At 53.0% G+C, this 22,056-nt stretch overlaps 2 protein-coding genes across 7 annotated transcripts in view; one reads left to right on the forward strand and one right to left on the reverse strand.

Moving 5' to 3' along the window:
* LOC111162297 (NSE1 homolog, SMC5-SMC6 complex component) overlaps nucleotides 1-22,056 on the reverse strand; it is a 71,353-nt gene that overhangs the window by 2,024 nt on the left and 47,273 nt on the right. For 3 of the 6 annotated variants that reach the window (XM_022526612.1, XM_022526613.1, XM_022526607.1), the window contains exons 3-8: nucleotides 6,512-6,633; nucleotides 5,552-5,629; nucleotides 4,367-4,513; nucleotides 1,907-2,023; nucleotides 825-945; nucleotides 201-392 (exon numbers count right to left, since the gene is read on the reverse strand). In XM_022526612.1, the coding sequence (XP_022382320.1) occupies nucleotides 313-392; nucleotides 825-945; nucleotides 1,907-2,023; nucleotides 4,367-4,513; nucleotides 5,552-5,629; nucleotides 6,512-6,633 (665 nt within the window). In that variant the 3' untranslated portion in view covers nucleotides 201-312. Of the gene's footprint in view, nucleotides 1-200; nucleotides 393-824; nucleotides 946-1,906; nucleotides 2,024-4,366; nucleotides 4,514-5,551; nucleotides 5,630-6,511; nucleotides 6,634-22,056 lie in introns of those variants that run through there. The other 3 variants (XM_022526610.1, XM_022526609.1, XM_022526611.1) reach the window with 2 other exon arrangements.
* On the forward strand, nucleotides 842-4,317 carry LOC111162298. Its single transcript, XM_022526614.1, has 4 exons — nucleotides 842-905; nucleotides 1,370-1,619; nucleotides 2,030-2,235; nucleotides 2,409-4,317. Exons 2-4 carry the CDS (start codon nucleotides 1,423-1,425, stop codon nucleotides 2,768-2,770), a joined length of 765 nt encoding a protein of 254 aa, XP_022382322.1. The 5' UTR covers nucleotides 842-905; nucleotides 1,370-1,422; the 3' UTR covers nucleotides 2,771-4,317.

Genomic DNA, 22,056 nt, shown 5'->3' on the forward strand with positions numbered 1-22,056 from the left:
GTGTTGCGGGGACGGGTGACCCAAGCCGGGGGCTGAGGCAGAGCCGCCGGGCCGGGGTCGTGCAGGAGGAGCTCTGCCAGCTTGCCCGGCTGGGACCCAAGCCAACGGGTTCTCCGTGACCCGGAAGCCCAGGAGAGGACCAGCCACCACAGGAAGCCTCCTGGGGCCGCGCGACCACAGACCGAGGCTGCAGCGAGGACTCCTCGGTGACTTTTATTCCAAACCTGCTCACACGTGAACGTAAAGCAGGGGGGTTCGACACTGCCGCTCCTCTCCCAAACCAGGCTTACCCGCGGTCCCCCACTGCGCCAGCTAGTGCTGCCGGGACCGCAAGGACCTCTTGGTGGCCCTGGACGTCCCAGCCTCCCGCTCCTTCTCGGGGTCGAAGACTTCTGGGCACAGAAAAGACCAGAAGGTACTGTGAGCAGCAGCTCATGGCCGTAGCTACGTGCCTCCTGCCGAGGGCTCTGTCCTCGCCCCTCCCTGCAGATCCCCACCCCCCACCACGCTGCCACCAGGAAGGCGGGGGTCACCTCCCACCCAGGGATGGCTGCCAGGGTGGAGGGCCTTGTTTAGACCAGACGCTCCCATCCCTGGGAGCTCACCTGGGTTCTGAGAGCCCCGGGAAGTGTGCGAGCGGGAAGGCCTCCGCACACTGCACGAGACCCTTCAGCTTGGGGTGTCGGGTCCTGCTCACACAGACCTGCATGTGCGGAGCCCTTGCCTGAGCGCTCCCCATTCATTCCCAGGTGTCCCCTCAGTCCTGCCATCAGCCCCTCCCGGAGATCAGGGTGCAGCCCCCCCAGCACCACAGGGACACGAACCTGGTATCTCGTGGGGCCAGTAGTCATTACAGTGGGGGCAGCGTGGCTCGGAATTGGACTGGAAATACTTCGCCACACAAGGTAAATGCATTCTGATCCCACATGTCTCACAGCTTTGACCCTGAAACCAGCAAGGGGATAGCCATGGAGCCTCGTGCACCCCTCCGAGTTCACAGCCCTTCCACAGGGGTGAGGAGAAGGTCCAGCAGGCTCCAGGGTTTTGTCCTCCAGGCCTGAGATGGACAAGGAGAACCCCATAGCCCTCAGCACAGGGGCTTGTGCCCGTGCTTGTGCGTACGTTCGTTCTGAGAAACGAATGTAGATGGAGAACACTCCAGACTCTAACAGCGGGGCGCCCGGGTGGCTTGGTAGGTTAAACGGCTGCCTGTGGCTCAGGTCATGAGTCGTCCTGGGATCGAGCCCTGCATCAGGCTCTCTGCTCAGTGGGAAGCCTGGTTCTCCCTCTCCCTCTGCCCCTACCCACTCCCCGCCACCATGCTCTTTCTCTCGCAAATAAAAATCTTAAACAAAACTCTAATGGGCAGAACTTGGTGAATGACGGGCCAGGCCACCCCAGGAACTCGGGCTCCCAGTGCACATGGGCCCTCAGAGCGTGCAGAGCCGAGCACATGGCTTCAGCCTTCCAGAAGGCCATTTGGAAATGTGGAGCAAAGGCTTTAAGAAAACGTGTCCGCCATGCCAGAAACTGCATGTCCGGGAAGCCAGCCCAAGGCATCAATTCCAGGATAGCTGTGCAGAGAGGCTCGTCGGAGCGCCGCTGACGGCACAGGACAGGTAGGAGTCGGGGAAGAACCCCAGGCGTCCGGCGCTGGCCGCCCGCAGGGAAGCCCCACCAGGCAGGCAGGCTGCGCAGAGCAGAACAGCAGCAGTCCCCACGGGCAGACGTTCCCACGCCGGCGCCAGGATGACACGGGCTACATGCGGCCTCTGAGAGCCCTGGCCTAGAGCTGAGGGACCGGGGGGAGGGCAGGTAGGCACGTGCATGCTGGTCCCAGACGAAGCCGAGGGGAGGCCCTCTGGCCACCCCCCACCCGGCCCCGCCAAGCCCGCCAGTAGGGTACCTGGATGAGGAGGCTGTGGCAGATGTTGCAGATCTTCACGGCGTCAGGGTACGTCTCCCGGATGTACTGCTCCATCTCCAGGATGGCCCGGCTGTGCAGCGTGAACTCTCCTTCCTTCTGCAGGACAGAACGAGGCACGGCAACGGCTCAGCCCCCTGCTCGCCAGCCCCTCGCCCGCCCGGCAGGCGCACGGCCCAGGGAGCTGCTCAGGGATTCATGCCCTTCACGCGGCCCGTTTCCACCAGCCCCGGCCAACAGGTGCCCACGCCGGCCCCTCGGCACAGCCGCAAGCCGGGAACACCTAGGCCAAGACCAAAAAGGAAGCCAAGGTGAGGCTCCCCGTGCCCCTACCTCGGCACCTCACTTGTGCCGCACAAGCGTGAACCGGGGGTGGGGGAAGATGCCAGCAGCCCCCCGAGCGAGCCTGGCCACAGACCCCCTACGGGCCTCCCCGCAGGCACAGCCCCTACCCGAGCGCTCACCCCTTCCTCTCCTCCCCCAGGCAGCCCTCCTGTATCCCTGTACCGCCTTCAGCTCCAGGGTCATTGCCTCGGTTGGGGAGGAGCTGTCCTGCGTTTCCTCTGCTCTGTAGCTGGACCTCAGCGAGCTGCCTGCCCAGTCTCTGGCTCCTCCCAGACCATGGGCCCCAGGCGGAGCGCCAGGCCCGGTGCTGCTCGTGTCCCCGGGCCTAGTGTGGGGCTCTGCGCCCGGCAGCCGGGCGATGAAACCCCCAGGGAAGGCGCGGTCGACCCGGCGCCGAGACCACGGGATGCCCGAGGCCCCACCGGACAAGCTCACCTTCCCGGTCAGGCCCGAGCCACATTTACTAAACGTGGACTGTGTGCCGGTCCTCATCGCTCATGACCCTGCTCGATCCTGTGGGGACCCTGTCACAGGGAGGGCAGGCCAGGTGCCCTAACCCCAAAGACCCAACCTCCCAAGATCTCCCAGGCCCCGCAACGCAGTGGCCCCTGAGGCCTGGAGGTGCGGCCGTCAGCAGAGGCCCATGCTCCAAGGCTCCATGCCCCTGGGCGCCTCCCCAGACCCCGCCACCGGGACACAATCCTGTCTGTGCCCTGGGTGTGCACGACAAATCGCAGGGCCAAAGCAGGGTGCTCGGCTGCATGGAGCGCATGGCTCCGGGGCGGACCAGCAGGTGACTACGGTGTGTTTCCTCCTGAAAATCCAAGATTTCCTCACCTCCCCATGAGGAGCAAGTACATCTTATCTGTTTGGGAGAAATTTTGAAGTAAGTCCCGTCCCCCTGGAATGTCCCCTCCGGGCCCAGCCCTGGTCCCAGCCACATGGCTGGAGCGTCCACAGGGCGGTAAGGCACGAGGAGTCGTAGCTCAGTGGGTTAGCACCCGCACTGCCCAAGAACATTCCCTCCTGCCGGGCCTGCCCCACAGAGGAAGAGAGCCCAGGACACAGCAGGTATTAGGAGCTGCTGTGACCCAAGCCTGGGCCTAGATGGGGCTCTACCCCCGCCAGACCGGGGACATCACCCACGCCATGCAGCTGCGGTGTGTCCGGCTCAGCACCAGAGCCAGGGGGCTCTCGGTCATCACAGGGCAGGGGGCAGACCCGAGGCTGCAGTGGGCCCCGAGCAAGGACTCAGGCCACAGCTCTGGGGACCAGAGGCAGACTCTCCCTGGAAGGGATGTGGTGCAGCACTGCACCACGAGCAGCGGCCCCCAGCTGCGGCTCTGACCACGGCGTGAGGAAGTGGAAGGCTGCCCTGAGCACGCCGGGTGCAGACATAGGCACTAGGGCCACGGCTGAGGTCGGGTCAGCACGGGGCCAGCCGGCCTCGGGGTTCCTGGCAACAGCACTGCCTTCTGTGGGAAAAGCCCGGAAACATCTGCTCTGCTCCAGTCAGCAGTGGCAGCCACGGGGTCTAGAAACGGGGATGTCAGCACCATCTGGTCCCTTCCCGGCCATCCCCAGCTCCTCTCCAGCACCTGCCCCCATGTCCTCCTGGCTCCTTCCGGCCAGCGTCTAAGTGAGAGGCCCTGAATCATGTAACACTGACGGTAAGAACCACAAGGACAGCGATCCTCTGGGAGCCCGGCACCAGGCACTGCACATCGGCCGTCCCATTCCTGCCGGGCTGGGGACAGGACTCCTCCCCGCTCACAGAAGAGGGGCTCCAGCTGCCCTGGCCAGGAACCAGGCTCAGATCTGACGCCAGAGCCGTGCCCTCCGCCCCACATCTGCCGCCCAGGGCCCCAAGCCCGGGTGCGGTCCCTGCTCTGCACTTCCAGCTGCGGCGCTGTGGGCCCCTCATGGGAACGAGCAGGAGGCTCCGAGCCCTTCCCATAGGGTCCTGGTGAGCGTGAAAGCCGGTGAGGCACCTGACACGGCCCAGCTCAATGGACAACCACCAGATCCAATGTGGTTTGGGGGGGAAATTTGTCATCTGAACAGTGAGCCGAGCTGGGGCACCAGCGGACACACTACCTCGATCAGCCATTTGTTCTGTACGAACTTCTGCAGCACCTGCTCCGCCTCCTTCTTCCTCATCTTCTTGCCTTTAAGTTGGTCAACCAGGTTCAAAATATTTGTGGAAGACGCAAAGCCCGTTTCTGAGTCAATAATCAGTTCCAACTGGAAAAAAGCAGCAGGTACCACGTTTATCCATCAAATCGGCAAAAGCAATGTTTGAGCAAGAACCCCGATCCTGGCAGGGAGGGGGCAGCAAAACGCTCCCGACCGCGGGCAGAACTGGACCCCCAGAACGCTCTTTCAGGAAGCTGGTCGCATAGGGCACCAACAGCCATAACCACAGCCAGTCCTTCTGACTCGGTGCTCAGCCTGTGACATCACGCCACATGAATGACCTTAATGTGCCCAAATCAAGAATCTTCTCTCGCCCCCCACCTTCCTAAAGGGAGAGAAGCTGGGGAATGAATGGAGGCAGCACCACACCTGTGGGAAAGGCATCGGGGGTGGGGGACCAGCTGGAGGCAGACAGGACAGGACAGCAAAGCCAGGGAGGGGCAGGAAGCAGGCACTCTCGGAGTTGACGGTCCCCAGAGGGGGCTCAGAAAGGAATGGTTCTAAGACTAGTCACCAGAGACCGGGATTGGCCAGATCTGGATGAGGCCAGAATGTCTCAACTGTCTTTATGTCCTGGTCCTTAGAAGGTGCCCCCAGGGCTGAGAACCACTGTGGTGGCCAGTGCTCAGCCGGGCGAGTGACAGGAAGGCTGAGCCAACGCACTGATGCTGGGGAGACAGCAGCGCCTCTCAAACGAGACCGTGGAAAAGGCCCGTCAGGCACCTTGTTAAAATGCAGACCGAGATTCAACAGTCTGGGGCGGGGGTACTGGGATTCAGCCTTTCTAGCAAGCTCGCTGCTGCTGCTTTCCTGTTACCAGGCAGTAATACTTGGTGGACCGCATTGCACACCCAGAGGCCTCATGCAAAGCCAATCCGGTTCAAACCTAGAGAGGCTCTTCCTTCCGTGGCTCCCTCCCATCATCACCAGGCGTCAGTGAGCTGCTCTGTGACCCCCACCCCCCGTACAGAGCCACCTGGGACAGCAGTGGTGACCCTCCAAGATCACGGTTTCCATTTCTGATGATGGAAGACAGCAGGTTCCCCAGAAGAAGCCCGGCCATTAAACAGGAACCACTGTACTTACGGCCTTTCTGAACAGATCCAGCTCATTCTCTGCAAAATCTGAGGCCATTTTGGAAACAGAAGTCGTTGCCAGATTCACCTACAAAAGAGGTCAGCATGGTGGTCAGGCTGGGCCCCTCACTGGTACCTGAGCACTGGTGTCCAGGGGTTGCCGGCCATAGCTGGATCTGTGACCAGTCCCTATGTGATAGACCTCTATCTCTAGCTCAGTCAGCACGTCTGCTTCTCAGAGGTTCTTAGAACTCCGAAGGTTGTGTACTATCTTCCAAACCCAGATACATTTGGGGAACTTGTCTGCACACTGAATGGAGAGTCACGTGCAAAAGGCACTGACAAGTCCAGCAGTGAACAGCTCTGATTTACCGATCTAATCCAGTGTATCTGTAGTTACTTGACACCACAGCCCTTCTGGCCTGGACGAGTGTGAGCGCCTGGCCGCGCCCCTCTCACGTGGGCCTGGCTGTGGGAGCCTGGTCTCCTTAGATGGGCCTATGGCAGTGCCCTGGCCCACCCTGGGGGCCTTGTCTGCTCCACCCGCCTGTTTCTCCCCTCGCTCCCCGGCCAGGAGGCCCAGATGGCTCTCAGTCCCAGCGCCCCACACATTCTTTCTTCTCACAGCGTCCACATTTTATTCCAAACGAAAAACCACTTTCCTCCCTTTGATGCTAGCATTGCACGCATTTGAGGGTACTTCTTGCATTTAGCTGTCAACAAACAAAACCCGTCTTGGGCAGGGGGCTCCGTGTGGGGCAGTGAAGTGAGCACTGAGGTGCCAGCCCCTGGCCCTGATCACGGCACAGGACACTGACAGCAGCGCCGGTGACCCGGTAGGCGGGGTGGCTGGGCTAAGTGGGGTGTGTCTGTGTCTCTCCCACGGCAGGGCTGCTGGAACGGGGCACTGCCACCTCCACCCACCGCAGTTCTGCACAGACGCCACAAGAGGGCGCCGGCGTGCACTCACCAGTGCGTAAACGGGTCTCCCGTCGTCTTCGGTGGCTCCCTTCTTGATCTCAATATACAGGGACTCCAAGACGCTGTTAATGTTGTTGATAAAGTCCTCCAGCTCCTCCACGGCGGCAGTGCCTGGAGAGAAGCGGGATGGGGCAGTGGGTATCCAGAAAGTGTGACTGTTGTAGTCATTCCATCCACGTGAGCCCATAACAGGAAAGCCAGGAACAGGTGAAGGCCCAGCCCCCTTGGGTCAGTGCCAATCATGTGGCTTCTTCCTTCCTCGAGTACTCAGACATGGAGGGTGAATGGTGTCTGACCCTGCCCAGCTCTTCCTGTCCTTGCTGGAAGCCCCCACTGCTGCCCCTGCCACCCACTATACCCCTCTCCGCACATTTCCCCACAAGGAGCCTGGCCCTGCGCAGCCTCACCCGCGCTGGGTCTCTCTCTCTCTACCTTCTTCCCTTTATCCGCCATCCAGATATGTACCGAACACTCCCATGCCAACCTGCGTGCTGGCTCCCGGTCAGGAGTGGGGTGGCAGTGGTGAAGACCAAAGATGACCAGACCAGGGTAAGAGCACCAGCACACATGGGGCACACCCCTGGGAGAGGCCCTGCACGGGCACTTTCCAGCCATTAGTCTGTCCTGCCAGCAGCCCTCTGAGGCAGGCACCAGTATTCTCCAGATGGGCAGCTAGGCCCAGGTGCCCAGGGGGCTGGCGCACCCACACTGCACCCCCGGGGCACAGTGAGCAGAGGGGAGCCCAGTAGCATGGCCAGAGCCTGGGCTCAGATATGTATGCTGTCCTGCCTCCACGCTTCCCGGGGCTGCACAGGGAAGCCCCCTCCACTGTCCTGAGGCTGCCAGTCCATACACGGGGGGCACATACAGAACCCCGGCAGCGTTCACCATCCCTGGGCTGCAGGGGAGCTGGGGACAGGAGAGAGCCAGGGGCCACTGAGGCTGTAGCAGGAGGCAGGAGCCCCACGCACAGGGCCCTGCAGCCCAGGGGAAGGTCGCATTGTGGAGCCTTGCAGAGTCGGAAGCAGAGAAAGGACACGGTCAACTTTGTGTCTTGGAATTACCCTCTTGTGTACTGTGATACTTTTTTAAATAAAAAGTATTTTTTTTAAAGATTTTATTTATTTAGGGACGCCTGGGTGGCTCAGTTGGTTGGACGACTGCCTTCGGCTCAGGTCATGATCCTGGGGTCCCGGGATCAAGTCCCACATTGGGCTTCCAGCTCCATGGGGAGTCTGCTTCTCCCTCTGACCTTCTCCTCGCTCATGCTCTCTCTCACTGTCTCTCTCTCAAATAAATAAATAAAATCTTTAAAAAAAAAAAAAAGATTTTATTTATTTATTTGACAGATCGAGATCACAAGTAGATAGAGAAGCAGGCAGAGAGAGAGGAGGAAGCAGGCTCTCTGTTGAGCAGAGAGCCCGATGCAGGGCTCGATCCTAGGACCCTGGGACCACAACCTGAGCCAAAGGCAGAGGATTTAACCCTGAGCCACCCAGGCGCCCCAAATAAAAAGTTTTTCCTAATAGTTTTATTAACTTATTAAGATAATTTCAACAGATTTATGAGAAGCAGCCAGCATACAAACAGTATGATACCACTTATGTTAAAAATAACGAGAAAACTCATGAAGTACTGCAGGAAAGGCCTGGAAGAACAGCCACCAAGCTGATGGCTAAGGCCATTGCTAGGAGGGAGACACAGATGAAGGTGTCAGCCCAGGACACTTTATCTGTGCTGGACTCCGCACAGAGAAAGATACTTCCTTGTATACCCAAGGCCTGTTGAAGTTGAAAAGAAAAGGACCAGTCACACTGGTGGCAGTGAAGGTCACAACCACGTGGACCATCCAAGGGAGAGTCGTGATACAGGCAGAGGGGCCCAGAAAAGCTAATGACAAGACCAGGACAATCACTCCAACATGCAAATCACGGCAGGGATCAAATCTTCCTTTTTAAGTAAACTTGTTTAAAGTTTAAAAAAAAAAAAAGCCCTTTCAGTAAAAAGTCAGCAGTGATGAGGCGGTACAGAGACGTGGGACAAACCGCAAAGACAGTATGACGCTGGAATGTGGCCCCCGCTGCCGAGCGCCTGGGAGCAGAGGCGGGCCCAGGTGGTACTACTTCCTGCCTCCCCTCGAGCCCTTCCTTTCCGAAAGGCCTCCCTCCTCCTCACCCGCATTCCTGCCCACTCGTTCCGGAGGACGACTCAAATCACACTTCTTTCCATGAAATGTTCTCTGCAGCCCCCCGTACACCGGGCCTTTGCTGTCCTTCCTCTTCCACACCAAGGGCCGTGCACGGCCGGGGGGCCTGGGCCAGTGCAGGATGGCCAGGAAGCTTCTCAGCAGGTGCGAAGCCCTTGCTGCAGCAGCGCCCAGCCTGGGAAGCCGGTGCACAGCTGTGGGGCCTTCGGGAGCACAGCCTCGGGGGGGACAGGGCTCCTCGTGAGCAGGAGCTGCTCCGTCCACCCAATATGACACAATGGCAAGTCCCACCTCCCTCTGAAAGTGATAATGCACATTTTCCACCGAAAAGGCCACTCTTGGGTATCGTTCAGAAAAAGGTACCCTGTGGGCAGATCACAAACCCTCCCGTAGGACAGACTTTCCAGCGACCTCATCACTCCATGCCCTCCCCCCTCCCATCCCTCCAGCGTGCTGTCCACTCTCATTTTTCAGAAACATGCCTGTTTTCACTGAACAAAAACCACCTAAAAGACCAAAAACAAAAATACCCCAAAAACAAAAAAACACACTTCCTACTGCTGTCCTTGCAGGAGCCAGCCACCTTCTCAAGAACTCACTTTCTCTCTGACCACACAGCCTCCTATGTCAAGGGCATGTCTGCACCCCTGCCTACCGCTGACACTGTGCGTGCTTCTCTGCCCTCTGCCACACTATCTCCTCCTTAAGTAAGAGAATAGACTTCTCTTGGGGCACCTGGGTGGCTCAGTGGGTTAAAGCCTCTGCCTTCAGCTCCGGTCATGATCCCAGGGTCCTGGGATCGAGCCCCGCATCGGGCTCTTTGCTCAGTGGGGAGCCTGCTTCCTTCCTCTCTCTGTGCCTGCCTCTCTGCCTACTTGTGATCTCTGTCAAAATCTTAAAAAAAAAAAAAAAAAAAAAAAAAAAAGAATATACTTCTCTTGTGTTCAGGAACACCCTCTACCCAACTTGAGTTTTGAGGTCATCAGCATGGCGCCGTGGTGCCATCCCAGGCCCACCCTACCTTTCTGGAGGACCCCCGGTGAGTCTCACCCTTTTCTCATCCCTGAAGGCCACCGACTGCCTCACTTCCAACTTTGTGAGTCTAAAACACATCCCTCTGACCGTCTCTCTAGCACGACCCTTCACTCCAACCCCCCAGTCTCCCACTCCCCCAGCGTCCTGGACACGCCTCCTCCCAGTCATGGACCAGACCAGCCGAGGGGAGGTTCCCGTGCCCTGGCCTCCTGCAGCTCCCAAGCAGTGTCTTCCTCAATCACCTGGCTGTTCCAGTCACCAAATCTGGCTGCCCCACTCATGGAGTCACCTGGTAACCTTTGCTGATAGCCATTTCCATCTCTAACCAGATCTTAGCTTTTTTTTTTTTTTTTTTAATTTTCTTTCTTCAAAAGTATGATTTGGGGAGAAAATAATTCCAGATACCCATATCCAGAGAACTGGAAGGCAGGGAGCTGAAGGCCCCAATCTGAGGTCAGGAGGAGTGGCCCCAGCCTATCGGATAGACACTCTCAATCTAAAAGGGACAACAGGAGAGCTCAAGGTGGTTCCAGCTTAGCCACCAAGAAGTGGGAAGGTGGGAAGATGGCTTTGGCCAGACGCTTGTCCCACGTCCTGGTGCCCTCTGGGTCCTGCACATTCCCCAGCCTGGCCCCTGGCTGTCAACCAGTCCTATGTGTCTCTGTCCCCAGTGCCCTTCCGACATGGTTCTTTTAAAGGCAGCCAGAACTGGGGTTGTTTGGTTGGTACCAAGCTTCCCAACAGGCCCATCAAGTGTCACGGGCACAGCAGATGGGGGATTCCAGACCTCCAGTCTTCTGAGGAGCTGTGTGCACGGCCGCGCCCCCGTGCCCTGCCCTGCTCTTGAAGCCGCAGTGGAGAAGCTCTCGTCTGCAGATCTGTACGAACACCCTGGGCCGAAGGAGGATCAGAGGATCCCTCAGGCCCCAGTATCCTGTAAGGCTAGGGTCATGATGAAGTGTGTGAGATAAAAGGTTGAACCACACACTTTGGAGGCAATTACTTCCAGTCTTAGTCCCACCATGTTGATGACTTAAGAGAATTAATAACATCACTCCTCCCTTCAGCACCCCAAACCCACCGAGAAAAAAGAGAGGCTTCAGCTTAGTATCAAAGTTGCCGGATTTTGTGCAGTTTGAGCTGGATCAGAGGTGGGGTGCCTGCGTCTGATCAGACCTGCGGTCAGCACGACGGGAGGACCTGCTCCAAGAAGCTATGTGACAAGCAAGGCCCTGGGCCCACCGGCACTGTCTCCTCTCCGAGAGCAGGAGGCCCCCACCCCAGGGCACGCAGCCCCATGTCTAAGCTAAGCACAGGTCTACAGCTCTTCAGAGCCCCCTGGATCGTCTCTTCTTGGGAGCCGGGTGTCCCTGGGCCTTCCTTGGGGGTTGGGGCAAAGTCATTGCAGACGAGCTACAAACAGCCAGCCTGCAAGCCAGCGGCTGGGATTCACAGGAGTGTGCGTGGGGCACTGTTCGCTCGCTCGCCTCACATCATCAGTACCGGCGACTGCGAGTCACCGATATCACCTTGATATGAGAGAGGCTTGGGGAGAGTCCCCATCACTTAGCAAGGGCACCCAGGCCTGCCCAACCCCACATCCTGAGCCCGGTGCACGAAGCCACAGGGCCTCCCCAGAGCAGAGCAACCGTTCCTGAGAACACATGCCCTGCCTGTGGGGGCTGAAAGGCCAAGGCCCAGGAGAGGACAGAATGGCTTTTTCTTTAGCAGGAAATGCCCTTTCGAATGGACAATTAAAGAAAGGGGACTCAGGGCACTCCCCGGGCTGGGGAAGCAGCCCAGAAAAGGGGACACTGTTCCGCGGACAAGCGGCTGCTTCATTCTGAGACTGCTTTATATGGCCACTGCTGTATATATTCTCTCCTTTTCTATTAAAAGTCAATTTTGGCTCAACCGACAGCCCTCTTCTTGCTAATCAGGGTCCCTGCTTTCCAGCAGGCTACCAGAACAGGGGCTCCCCACACACTGGGGCGGCGGGCGTTCAGGAAATTTGCTGCCTTAACTTCTGAGCAACAAATAGTTTTGTTCCAAACCAGGCAACTATAGATAGAAAATGCTATTTTTAGGCAGAGGAAATAAGAGCAAAAAATAAGACCCCAAGGGACCAAACCACTTGTGGGCCAACTCGCCCTCTGACAGGCCCCTCACCTGCTGGGGCAGCATGGTGGCCCACCCGCGTGGCACTGGGGAGGGAGCGGGCCAGGCCCTGGATCGGACCTGGGAGTTGGGGCACACCGGGCCGAGGGGTGGGGGGGGGCTGGACTGGGAAAGGCTGGCAGACAAGGACACGGGGTCAGAGAGGCTGTGCAAGTAAGTGGTCACATCTCAGCCTGTGACCTTCTAATCAAATGCCTGGGAAAGGGCTCTCTACACACTCAGCCACGCGGGAGAAAGACGGGAACGGACAACAATGCCGCTTCCGAAGTCTGGTCAGTGAACGGCCCCGGAAGAGCAGGGAGGGAGGGAGCGGCCTTCCATGTGACAAATACGCTTGATGTGCAGTCCTCTGTATCTGTGCATCAGTTCACCGTGTACCCCGCTTCCACCCCCTCATGATCTCATCAGGGCCTCGTGAGCAGCCGCGGAGGCGAGCTGGGACACAGCAGTTCTGGGAGCTTCCACAGAGGACACGGTGAGTCACAGAGCTGCGGGGCTGACCCAAGATCCCAGGGCCAGCCAGCTACGAAGTACAGACTGGAACTGCGGTGTGTCTGGCATTTAGCTTTTGGTGCGGTGACAAAGGATTTGAGCGTTCATTCAAAGAAAAAAGTTTTTGCTTAGATACGCAATAATGTCTTGAGAATTACTTCAAAATAATATGCATTTAAGCAGGTAGCAGATGTGCAGATAAAACAAGATTAGTCATGAGTTGCCATTTTAGCTGGGCGATGGGCTTCATTGTATTATCCTACATTTCTGTTGGACTTTTCCCATTTAAGGGTAAAAAAAAAAAAAGATCTCAATCATCATCAACAATGTGACCTGACGCCTTGACCCTCAAGTTTCTGACTCCAAGAAGAGAAACATGGCAGTGCTCCATGACAAGGTAGATGAGCTCAGACCGCTAACGGTGTAGGGAGAGGTTGGGGGGAATAGGCTTTGAATAACGGACTCTTCCTGAATCTGTTGCTTAGAGAGCCATTTCCAAGTACACAGAGTTTTTTGTTGTTTTGTATTTTAATCTAACTTTAGTTAGAACGTCTGCTCTTTAGGCCTTCCTTCGAATGGCAGTACACAGAACTTCTTTCACTGTGCTTGGCACAGTTCTGGCGTCCCGGCCACAGGCACCAAGGGTCCTAAGACCTATGACAACACTACCGGGCTGGTGATGGGTTGTGTGTCGACTGTCCCTGTGTGTGCAGTAAACCCACCACCCATTGGCCCGGCCCCTTGCCAGGGCTCTGTGGATCAGTGCTCCCTCTGTCACAAAGGGGCCAGGGCAGGCGGCATCCCGAATTACAACGTGAGTCATCACAGAAAACTAAGCCTTTCAGCAGAACTCGACTGTTGATGCTATTAATGTGCATTTCACTTCATCTCAGCCTTTGAACACAGGTGGGCCATCTACCGTGGAGACGAGAGGCAGCCCCCACTCCCACACCCCCTACTTCCCCCCAAGGGATCCTCCGGGAGTATATGAAGGGGGTCTGTGGGGGCTGACGGCCCATCTGCTAGACGCAAAGTGGCTCTGGTCTATCCCTGACGGGCGAGCTTCCCCCTCCCCGGGCTGCAGCTGACCCAAGCTGGCCGGTCTGGACAGAATCGGAGGCCCACACAGGCCAGGCAGAAGCCCAGATGGGGACAAGCCCAGATGGGCACAAGAGCGGATGCAGTGGGTGACGCAGATGTCACGTGTCCCACCGAGAGCAGGAGGACTCCTCTGCTACAGCCACATGCCCAATCTTTGGATTTTTATGAGAAATCTCCCATTTGCTTTGTTTTTTTAATGTGGTTGTTAATTTTTAAAACACCAGAGGGAAACAAACGGTGCCCATCAACTAGGTACGTACCACTGACCGTCCCAGTTTCCAAATTCTAATGTGGGCTGGGACCCTGCCATAAAGAGACATGAAGACTGATGGGGCCACTGTGTTTCCTGACCCAGCAGGTAAGAGGCTGTGAGCTAAGCTGTGAGTAACTCAGAGGCTGGGACTGTGTCACACTCATTCTTCTGAGGGACTGAACGCAGCACATGTCAGAGATGGCACGGTCTTCGTTCCAAACCACCCCCATCAAGCAGCATCACGGTAAAGCTGGCCAAGTGAACTTTTTGGCTTCCCTGTATATATAAAGTTATGCTTACACTACACTGCCTATCCAATATGCAACGGCACTTTGAAAAAACAATGTACCTACCTTCACTTAAAAATACACGATTGCTAAAACGTGCTGTCATCCGGTTAGTTGTAAGCATGGATCCCTTATCACCATAACAAGTATGATCCTGAGAACGCTGGACATATGGCCCAGACTGACCAGAAGGTGACACAGAGACACGAAGTATGCTGCTGGGAAAAAAGGCACAAGGCACTGACAGACTTCCTTGGTGCAGGGTTGCCACAAACCTGTGATTTGTTTGGAAAAAAAAAAAAAAAAAGGCAACATCTAGAAAGCCCAATAAAGCAAAGTACAAGAAAAAGAGGTCTAGAGGCCAAACAGATCACACGTAAGAACAGGACTCAGATCCACCATCTGCAGCCGCCAGCCCAGAGAAGCAGCCCCTCATCTACAGTCAGCAGCCCCGGCAGCCAGCCCGCCACCTGGAAGCCAGAATTCTAGAAAGTCAGACCACTACCGTTAGCCACCAGTTCTGGAGGCCCGACAATAGCCCCTGTGGTAACTGGTGCAAGAGGCCAGCACGTGCTTTGTAACTGACGGCTTCCCTAATTTTGGGTTCCTGCTTCCAACTTAGCACCAGGCAGAGGAAGCCGAATGGGCACCCCTAACCAACTGCGGGGCGTCTTGCTTCTCGGTAAGCAGTGCCAGCTGTCCTCGCACCCTCCTCCACCTGCCACTGCGTCTCTGCCAATGCACAAGTGAGGGGCCCGCGTCCCTCACTACAGCAAGCTCTCAACCAGCAGCCCGCCTAGCCCCATCTGGGTGCTCTTCGCTTAGGTGCACGTGCCAGACTCAGCACAGTGCCCTGTTCCCCGGAGGCACAGACAAGCTGGCAGAATGGTGTGTGCAGGCCCGCAGTGCCAGGAAGGGAGACTCTGGCCACCTTCTCCAATTCGCCTCATCCCTGGAATGTGGGCTGGCTTCCCGTGGTCTCCTGGGAAGCCTGCCATAGTGCTCTACCCCTGCCCTCCATACACAGCCAGAACAGGGCCGGGTCCTGGCACCCCGTCTCCACACAGCTATGGGGGGCTCCGTCACCCTTAGCCACACTCCTTCGTGATCCCACATGCGCCCCCGCGCTCTACACTCCCATCACCTGGGCCTCCTGCCTGCACACAAGGCCCCTCCCCAGCTCAACATCCACACTTGGGACTCCCTTCCATTAGGCCGTAGGGACCACACTTCCTGGATTTGAGGAGAAAATGCCAGCACCAGAAATTCAGCCGCATGGTCTACATTACACTATGTATCAGCACTACGAATCTTCTGATAGTCACTACCCCCACAGCTCCTCCCCAGGAGTGTGGGGTCAGATGACACGGAAGGGTCACACAGGAAGGAAGGGGCAGTGAGGAGCACGTACTGAACACGCACCAGGAAGCACTTTGTACCAGGCACGTAACAGAAGCTTCCCTGTTTAACCCTCACGGCTTTTCCATGAGGTAGGTAAGATTTCCTTCTGAAGACAGAAAGCTGGGATTCAGAAACTGAGAGAACTTCTCCCAAGTCCCGGCCTGGAATCTTTGTCCTCCCCAGTCCTCCGCCGGCCACACAAAACCTCCCTCGTGCTTGGGAGCCAGTGCAAAATGCAATCCAAAACTGAAGATGTCCACACCTAGAAGTGCAAGGGAAACAACAGAGGCCGTGGCTCTGGAAATCTGCACCGGCCACGGCTCCGGCCCACACTGGGGGCTATGCCACAGCCGGAGCGAGCTGGGATTTGGACCCATCGAGTCATGCAGGAGCCAGAGACGTGAAAGTAGCATTTGCTTCCTCATGGTTACGGGGCACGCTGAGCCCAGAGAGTCCTGTCGAAGCACAACTCCTGTTGTGGAGTTCTGTATGTCCAAACATTCACCCAGTAACACTGTAGAGGTGGCTTTTCATGCGAATTTCCTGCCACTTTTCAGTTATGGGCGTATCCCTAATCCCCGCTGATTGAGTGGGAAAGCAAGCAGGCTTGGACGGTGGCAAGCTTATTAACTGTACCTCCCAGTCAGAGGGGAGAGATGGGCAATGAAATCACTAAAAACAAGGGAAACTGCTTGGGACCTAGCTTCGAATGACCACAGAGTCCTCCCTGGAAAGAGAAGCCACTTACAAACATGACCACACATGGGACGGAACACTCGCTACACCAAAGTGTCAACCACAGCGCGGTGACTCACCGGTAACACGTGTCACCCAATGATATGCAGGGATCCTAACTGGGCCCCAGATGGCAGGGCAGATGGAGACCTGCACCCTGACGGGACAAACACAGCCACGGGAAGGCGGGTAGGTCTGACAAACACGGAAAATACTCGTCAAACCCCAGTGCTCCTCTCCTACTGTGCTCACCAATCTATTTTTGGTACGTGCATTTCGGTTAACCGTGGGTTTGTGTTGTTTTTTTTTTTTTGTTAACGTTTGATATGTTTTTTGCTTGAACACTGTCTTATTTATTCTGCTCCCTGAAATCATGTCTGATCTTCATTTTTTTTTTTTTTAAGCTAAAATTTGAGCTATTTTACCCAGTTTGTCTTCGGGACCAAGACACCAGAAGAACCCGCTAAAAGGAACACATAACAATAAGCACCATGAATTACACAACGTGAGCGCTGGGCATCTGGAAGAGGAGCCCTGGGCAAGCTGGCAGCCGTTACAAAATAAATGACATCAGGGAGAAACCCCACTGGATGCAAAGCCAGCAGGTACGAGAGACCGACTTTGTCTTAAAGAATCGCCCTGCCAAACACTTCTTAATCACACAGGAAGGAGTAACCTCACGGCGCAGACAGCAGCTTCACCAACATCGTCAGACCCCAGCTAGGAGGCTGAGAGGACACCGCTTCTGTGTCACTGCTGCAAAAGTAAAAGGCACAACCATGATGGAGTCGGGAGGAAGGAGCAGACCAGCCTGAACTGAACAGCTCTGCCGTCACAACAGCAGCAGGCGCCAGGCCTGTGGCAGTGTGGCATTCACAACATGCCACGTCCAAATTCGGATACGCCCCAAGTGCAAATCCAGCCTGGATGTCGGAGACAAGATATTAGAAAATGGAAAAGATCTCACGAGTCCTATTTCATATTTGTTGTAGGTTGAAATGATAGTATTTGGGATATTAATTAAACCTGTTTCCTTCTACCTCTTTTAACATGGCCCCCCCACCCCCGAAAAGTCTAATGACCAATGTGGCTCACATCAAATTTCTATCAGCTCTGTCCTACTCAGTAAACTAACCTGTAGTCTTCAAAAATGTCAAGGTCATACAAGTCAAGGAAAAGGCTGAGGAATGATTCCCAATGGAAGGCACCTAAAGAAACATACGTAACTAAATGTGCTGTCTGGCCCAGTAGCGGATCTTTGGCTGTAAGAGGTAGTATTGAGACAACTGGAAAACTCCAGTGGGTTCTGTGGATGAGAGGGTAGGGATATGTCAGTGTCAATGTCCTGATTTGAATGGTTATCCCATGACAGTTGATAGTTTAGGAGAATGGCTTTGCTAGAAGGACACATTCCCTAAAGAATTTAGTGGTGATGGAATTTCAAATTGCTAACTCTCAAGTGATCTCTATTCTTACAGCTTTTCTGTGAGTTTGGAATTATTTCAAAATAAAAAATAAGTTTAAAAAGCCCCCCGAGGAGCTTCAGGCAAGGAAAGCCCTCGGCGAATGTGCCGCTGACCCGGAAGGCACATTTGGCAGTGGTGGGGCCGGAGCCGACGTGAGAAGCAGCTGGGGTGCAGGGAGGCTGGACCTGGTGATTCCCTGAAAACCCAAACTGTTCAACCGAAAAACAAAGGACCAGACCCCAAAACATTTTAACAAAGCCAGGAACTCAGAATTGTTGCCGTGCAGCTAGTGGGCTGTGGCAATCTTGTGCTTCTGCTCAGTAGCACATACGAGAAATGAAAGAGAGGGGCCAACCAAGAGTCAGGCTCCCGTTTGGGGCACCCTCAAACCCCACGCTGGGCAACACCATCGCATGACAAAAGGACTTTGGGCCACTTGTGAAGGCTTCAGAATTCAGGCTTCCATGTTCATTCTGTTTTCCAGGAAACTGACCAAAGAAACTTTCCATGGCTTGACTACCACAAAACTACTTCCCAGCTCTCTTGTGAGTCAGACTTCAAGGAAGATGCTCCCCCAGATAAACTCCGGATCCAGGACAGAAAGAATGTATTTCCTGGATGCTATATCTATTCTCTCAAAGGCCCACACAGATGATGCAGGGCCCCACCGGACCTAGAGAATGAGATCTACTGTGTGAACCTGATTACCCCTACATGTCACCATCTTGGGCACATACAGGCTTTAAGCACATTCCACACATTATGTTTGTAATCTTCACAAACGACCCCGGGTGCCAGGTATCTCCAGCCCTGCTTTGCAACTAGGAAAACGGAAGCTCTGAGTTTTAGTGACCTGACCAAGGTTATACAGCTCCGAAGCAGCAAAGTGGCTTTAAATTCAGATTTTCTAAAAAAACAGCTTTGGTGAGCTGTAACTGACATACAATGAACTGTGCCCATTTAAACAGCACGAGTTCATCAGTTCTGACATATGTATACAACCCTGAAACCATCACCATAGCCAAGGCCACAAACACTATCCATTGCCCCCCGGGAAGTTCCCTCACACCGCTCTGTAATCTCTCGCTCTTCCCCCACAACTCTTCCCTGTCACTCCACCCAAGTACACGCTGTCTAGGAGTGTATGTTACTGGATTCCTCCAACGCGTAATCTCCTTTGCTTCGCTTCTTCCACTCAGCATATAATCACCCTGAGATTCACTGATACAGGAGCATGTAGCACTGGCTCATTCCTTTTCACTGCTGAGTAGTATTCCATCAGCTGGATGGTCCTGCAGCCTGTTTATCAGTTTGCCTGCTGATGGGCAGCTAGGTGTTTCCCGTTAGCGGCCATTACAAGCAAAGCTACTCTGAACATTTAGGTGTAAGCTTTTGTGTGGACACGTATCTTCATTTCTCTTGAGTCTAAAAACAGCTACTTGAAACAGAAATGGCCATGTCATGAAAGAGCCCATGTTTTTTCAAAATAACTACACCATTTTAGATTCTGACAGATGGAGTGCCAGTTCCTCAATTTCTTGACACTCATAATGCAATCTTTTCAATTTTAGCCATGTAAAAATGGAGAATGTTCCATGTGCCCTAGAAGAGAAAATGTATTCTGTTGTTTTGGGATGGAATGTTCCATGTACCTGTACATGTACCTGGAATGTCCCATGTACATGTTCCAGTGTACCTCACTGCGGTTTTAGTTTGCATTTCCCTAATGAAGCTGAGTACTTTTCCTGTACTTATTGGCCCTCTATGAATCTTCTTTGGTGAAGTGTCTGTTCAAGTCTTCTGCCCATTTTTTCCTGGTTGTATGTTTTCTAACTGTTGAATTGGGGAGTTCTCTATATATTTCGGATACAAGCACTTTATTGGATATATGATTTGCAATATTTTCTCCCAAGATCTTGTTTGTCTTTTTATCCCCATAAACAGTGTATTTCAAAGAGAAGTTTTTCAAATTTTGGGATACAATTTCTTTTAATAGATCAAAATATACCCTAAATCTAGCACATGGCTTTGTTTTAGTCTCCAGCCTGATCACAGTCATTCTTCTTCTTTTTTTCTTTTCTTAAGGAACTTCTTATCAATTCCTTTTTTAGAATCTTTTAAAATTTTCATCTTTACAGTCATATTCCATCCTTTCATCATGTTTACCTTTACTTTTGTGTATATATGTGTTTTTCTTTCTTTAAAATTTTGGGAGGTAGTTTTTTCTAACAGACCAAAATACACCCCAAATCAAGTGTGTGACTCTATTCTATTCACCAGTTTAATATATATTTTTTTTCCTTTTTTTCCCCCCCCTTCCTTCTCTCCCTGGATTCAGGTCTCTTCTGATTTGGTGTATATTTTTCTAGAGTTGTTGCTACCCTTTTAGTATTTCATTCTCTCATTCATCTATTCTTATCTGGATAAAATGACAAGGCGGAAAAACTCACAACAAAAAAAAGAACAAGAGTCAGTACTGAAGGCTAGGGACCTAATCAATACAAAAATTAATAATATGTCAGAACTAGAGTTCAAAATTACAATTATCAAGGTGCTAGCTGGGCTCGAAAAAAAGCATGGAAGATAGAGAATTGAATCCCTTTCTGGAGAAATAAAAGAACAAAAATCTAACCAAGTTGAAATAAAAAAAGCTATTAATGGGGTGTAATAAAAAAATGGAGGCTCTTACTGCTAGGATAAATGAGGCAGAAGAGAAAATTAGTGATATAGAAGACCAAATGATGGAGACTAAAGAAGCTGAGCCAAAGAGAGACAAACAACTACTGGACCAGAAGTGTAGAATCTGAGAGATAAGTAATACCATCAGACAAGACAATATTGGGATAATTGGGATCCCAGAAGAAGAAGAAAGAGAGAGAGAGGCAGAAGGTATGTTGGAGTGAATTATAGCAGACAATTTCCCTAATTTGGTGAAGGGAACAAGCATAAAAATCCAGCACCAAAATCAATAAAAATAGGTCCACACCTCATCATCTAATAGTTAGACTTACAAGCCTCAGTGACAAAGAGAAAATCCTGAAAGTAGCACGGGACAAGAGGTCTGTAACATAAAATGATACAAATATTAGATTGGCAGCAGACTTACCCACAGAGACCTGGCAGGCCAGAAAGGACTGGCATGATATATTCAGAGCACTAAATGAGAAAAATATGCAGCCAAGAATACTATATCCAGCTAGGCTGTCATTGAAAATAGAAGCAGAGATAAAACATCTCCAGGACAAAAATTAAAAGAATTTGCAAACACCAAACCAGCCCTACAGGGAATACTGAAAGGGGTCCTCTAGGCAAGGAGAGAGCCTAAAAGTAACAGACCAGAAAGTAACAGAGATAATATACAGTAACAGTCCCCTTACAGGCAATACAATGGCACTAAATTCATATCTTTCAGTCGTTACCTTAAATGCAAATGGGCTAAATGCCCAATCAAAAGACACAGGGTATCAGAATGGATAAAAAAAACAAGACCCATCAATATGCTGCCTACAAGAAACTCATTTTAGACCCAAAGACACCTCCAGATTTAAAGTGAGGGGGTGGAAAACAATTTACCATGCTAATGGACATCAAAAGAAAGCTGGGGTGGCAATCTTTATATCAGATAAATTAGATTGTAAGCCAAAGACTATAATAAGAGATGAGGAAGGACACTATATCATACTTAAAGGGTCTATCCAATAAGAAGACCTAACGATTTTAAGTATCTATGCCCCTATCATGGGAGCAGCCAACTACATAAACCAATTAGTAACAAAATCAAAGAAACACATCAACAATAATACAATAATAGTAGGGAACTTTAACATTCCCCCTTACTGAAATGGACAGACCATCAAAGCAAAAGATCAACAAGGATATAAAGGCTTTAAATGACACACTGGACCAGATGGACATCAAAGATATATTTAGAACATTCCATCCCAAAACAACAGAATACATTTTCTTCTCTAGAGCACATGGAATATTCTCCAGAATAGATCACATCCTGGGTCACAAATCAGGTCTCAACTGGTACCAAAAGATTGGGATCATTCCCTGCATAATTTCAGACCACAGGGCTCTGAAACTAGAACTCAGTTACAAGAGGAAAATTGGAAAGAACTCAAATAGATGGAGGCTAAAGAGCATCCTACTAAAGGATGAATGGGTCAACCAGGAAATTAACAAATTTAAAAAATTCATGGAAACAAATGGAAATGAAACCACAACTGTTCAAAATCTTTGGGACACAGCTAAGGCAGTCCTCAGAGGAAAGTATATATAGCCATACAAGCCTTTCTCAAGAAACAAGGTCTCAAGTACACAACCTAAGCCTACACCTAAAGGAGCTGGAGTAAAAACAGCAAAGAAAGCCTAAAC

The sequence above is a fragment of the Enhydra lutris genome, unplaced genomic scaffold, assembly GCF_002288905.1.
Source record: "Enhydra lutris kenyoni isolate GAN:26980312 unplaced genomic scaffold, ASM228890v2 scaffoldscaffold90, whole genome shotgun sequence".
Taxonomy (NCBI): domain Eukaryota; kingdom Metazoa; phylum Chordata; class Mammalia; order Carnivora; family Mustelidae; genus Enhydra; species Enhydra lutris.

Bases quoted from the DNA above. Each gene is read 5' to 3' on its own strand.
- LOC111162298 (XM_022526614.1), top strand. From the start codon at position 1,423: ATGGGCCCTCAGAGCGTGCAGAGCCGAGCACATGGCTTCAGCCTTCCA. The intron at 1,620-2,029 runs GTAGGAGTCGGG...TTCCTTCTGCAG, and splicing joins CCGCTGACGGCACAGGACAG to GACAGAACGAGGCACGGCAA. The intron at 2,236-2,408 runs GTGAGGCTCCCC...CTCCTCCCCCAG, and splicing joins AGACCAAAAAGGAAGCCAAG to GCAGCCCTCCTGTATCCCTG.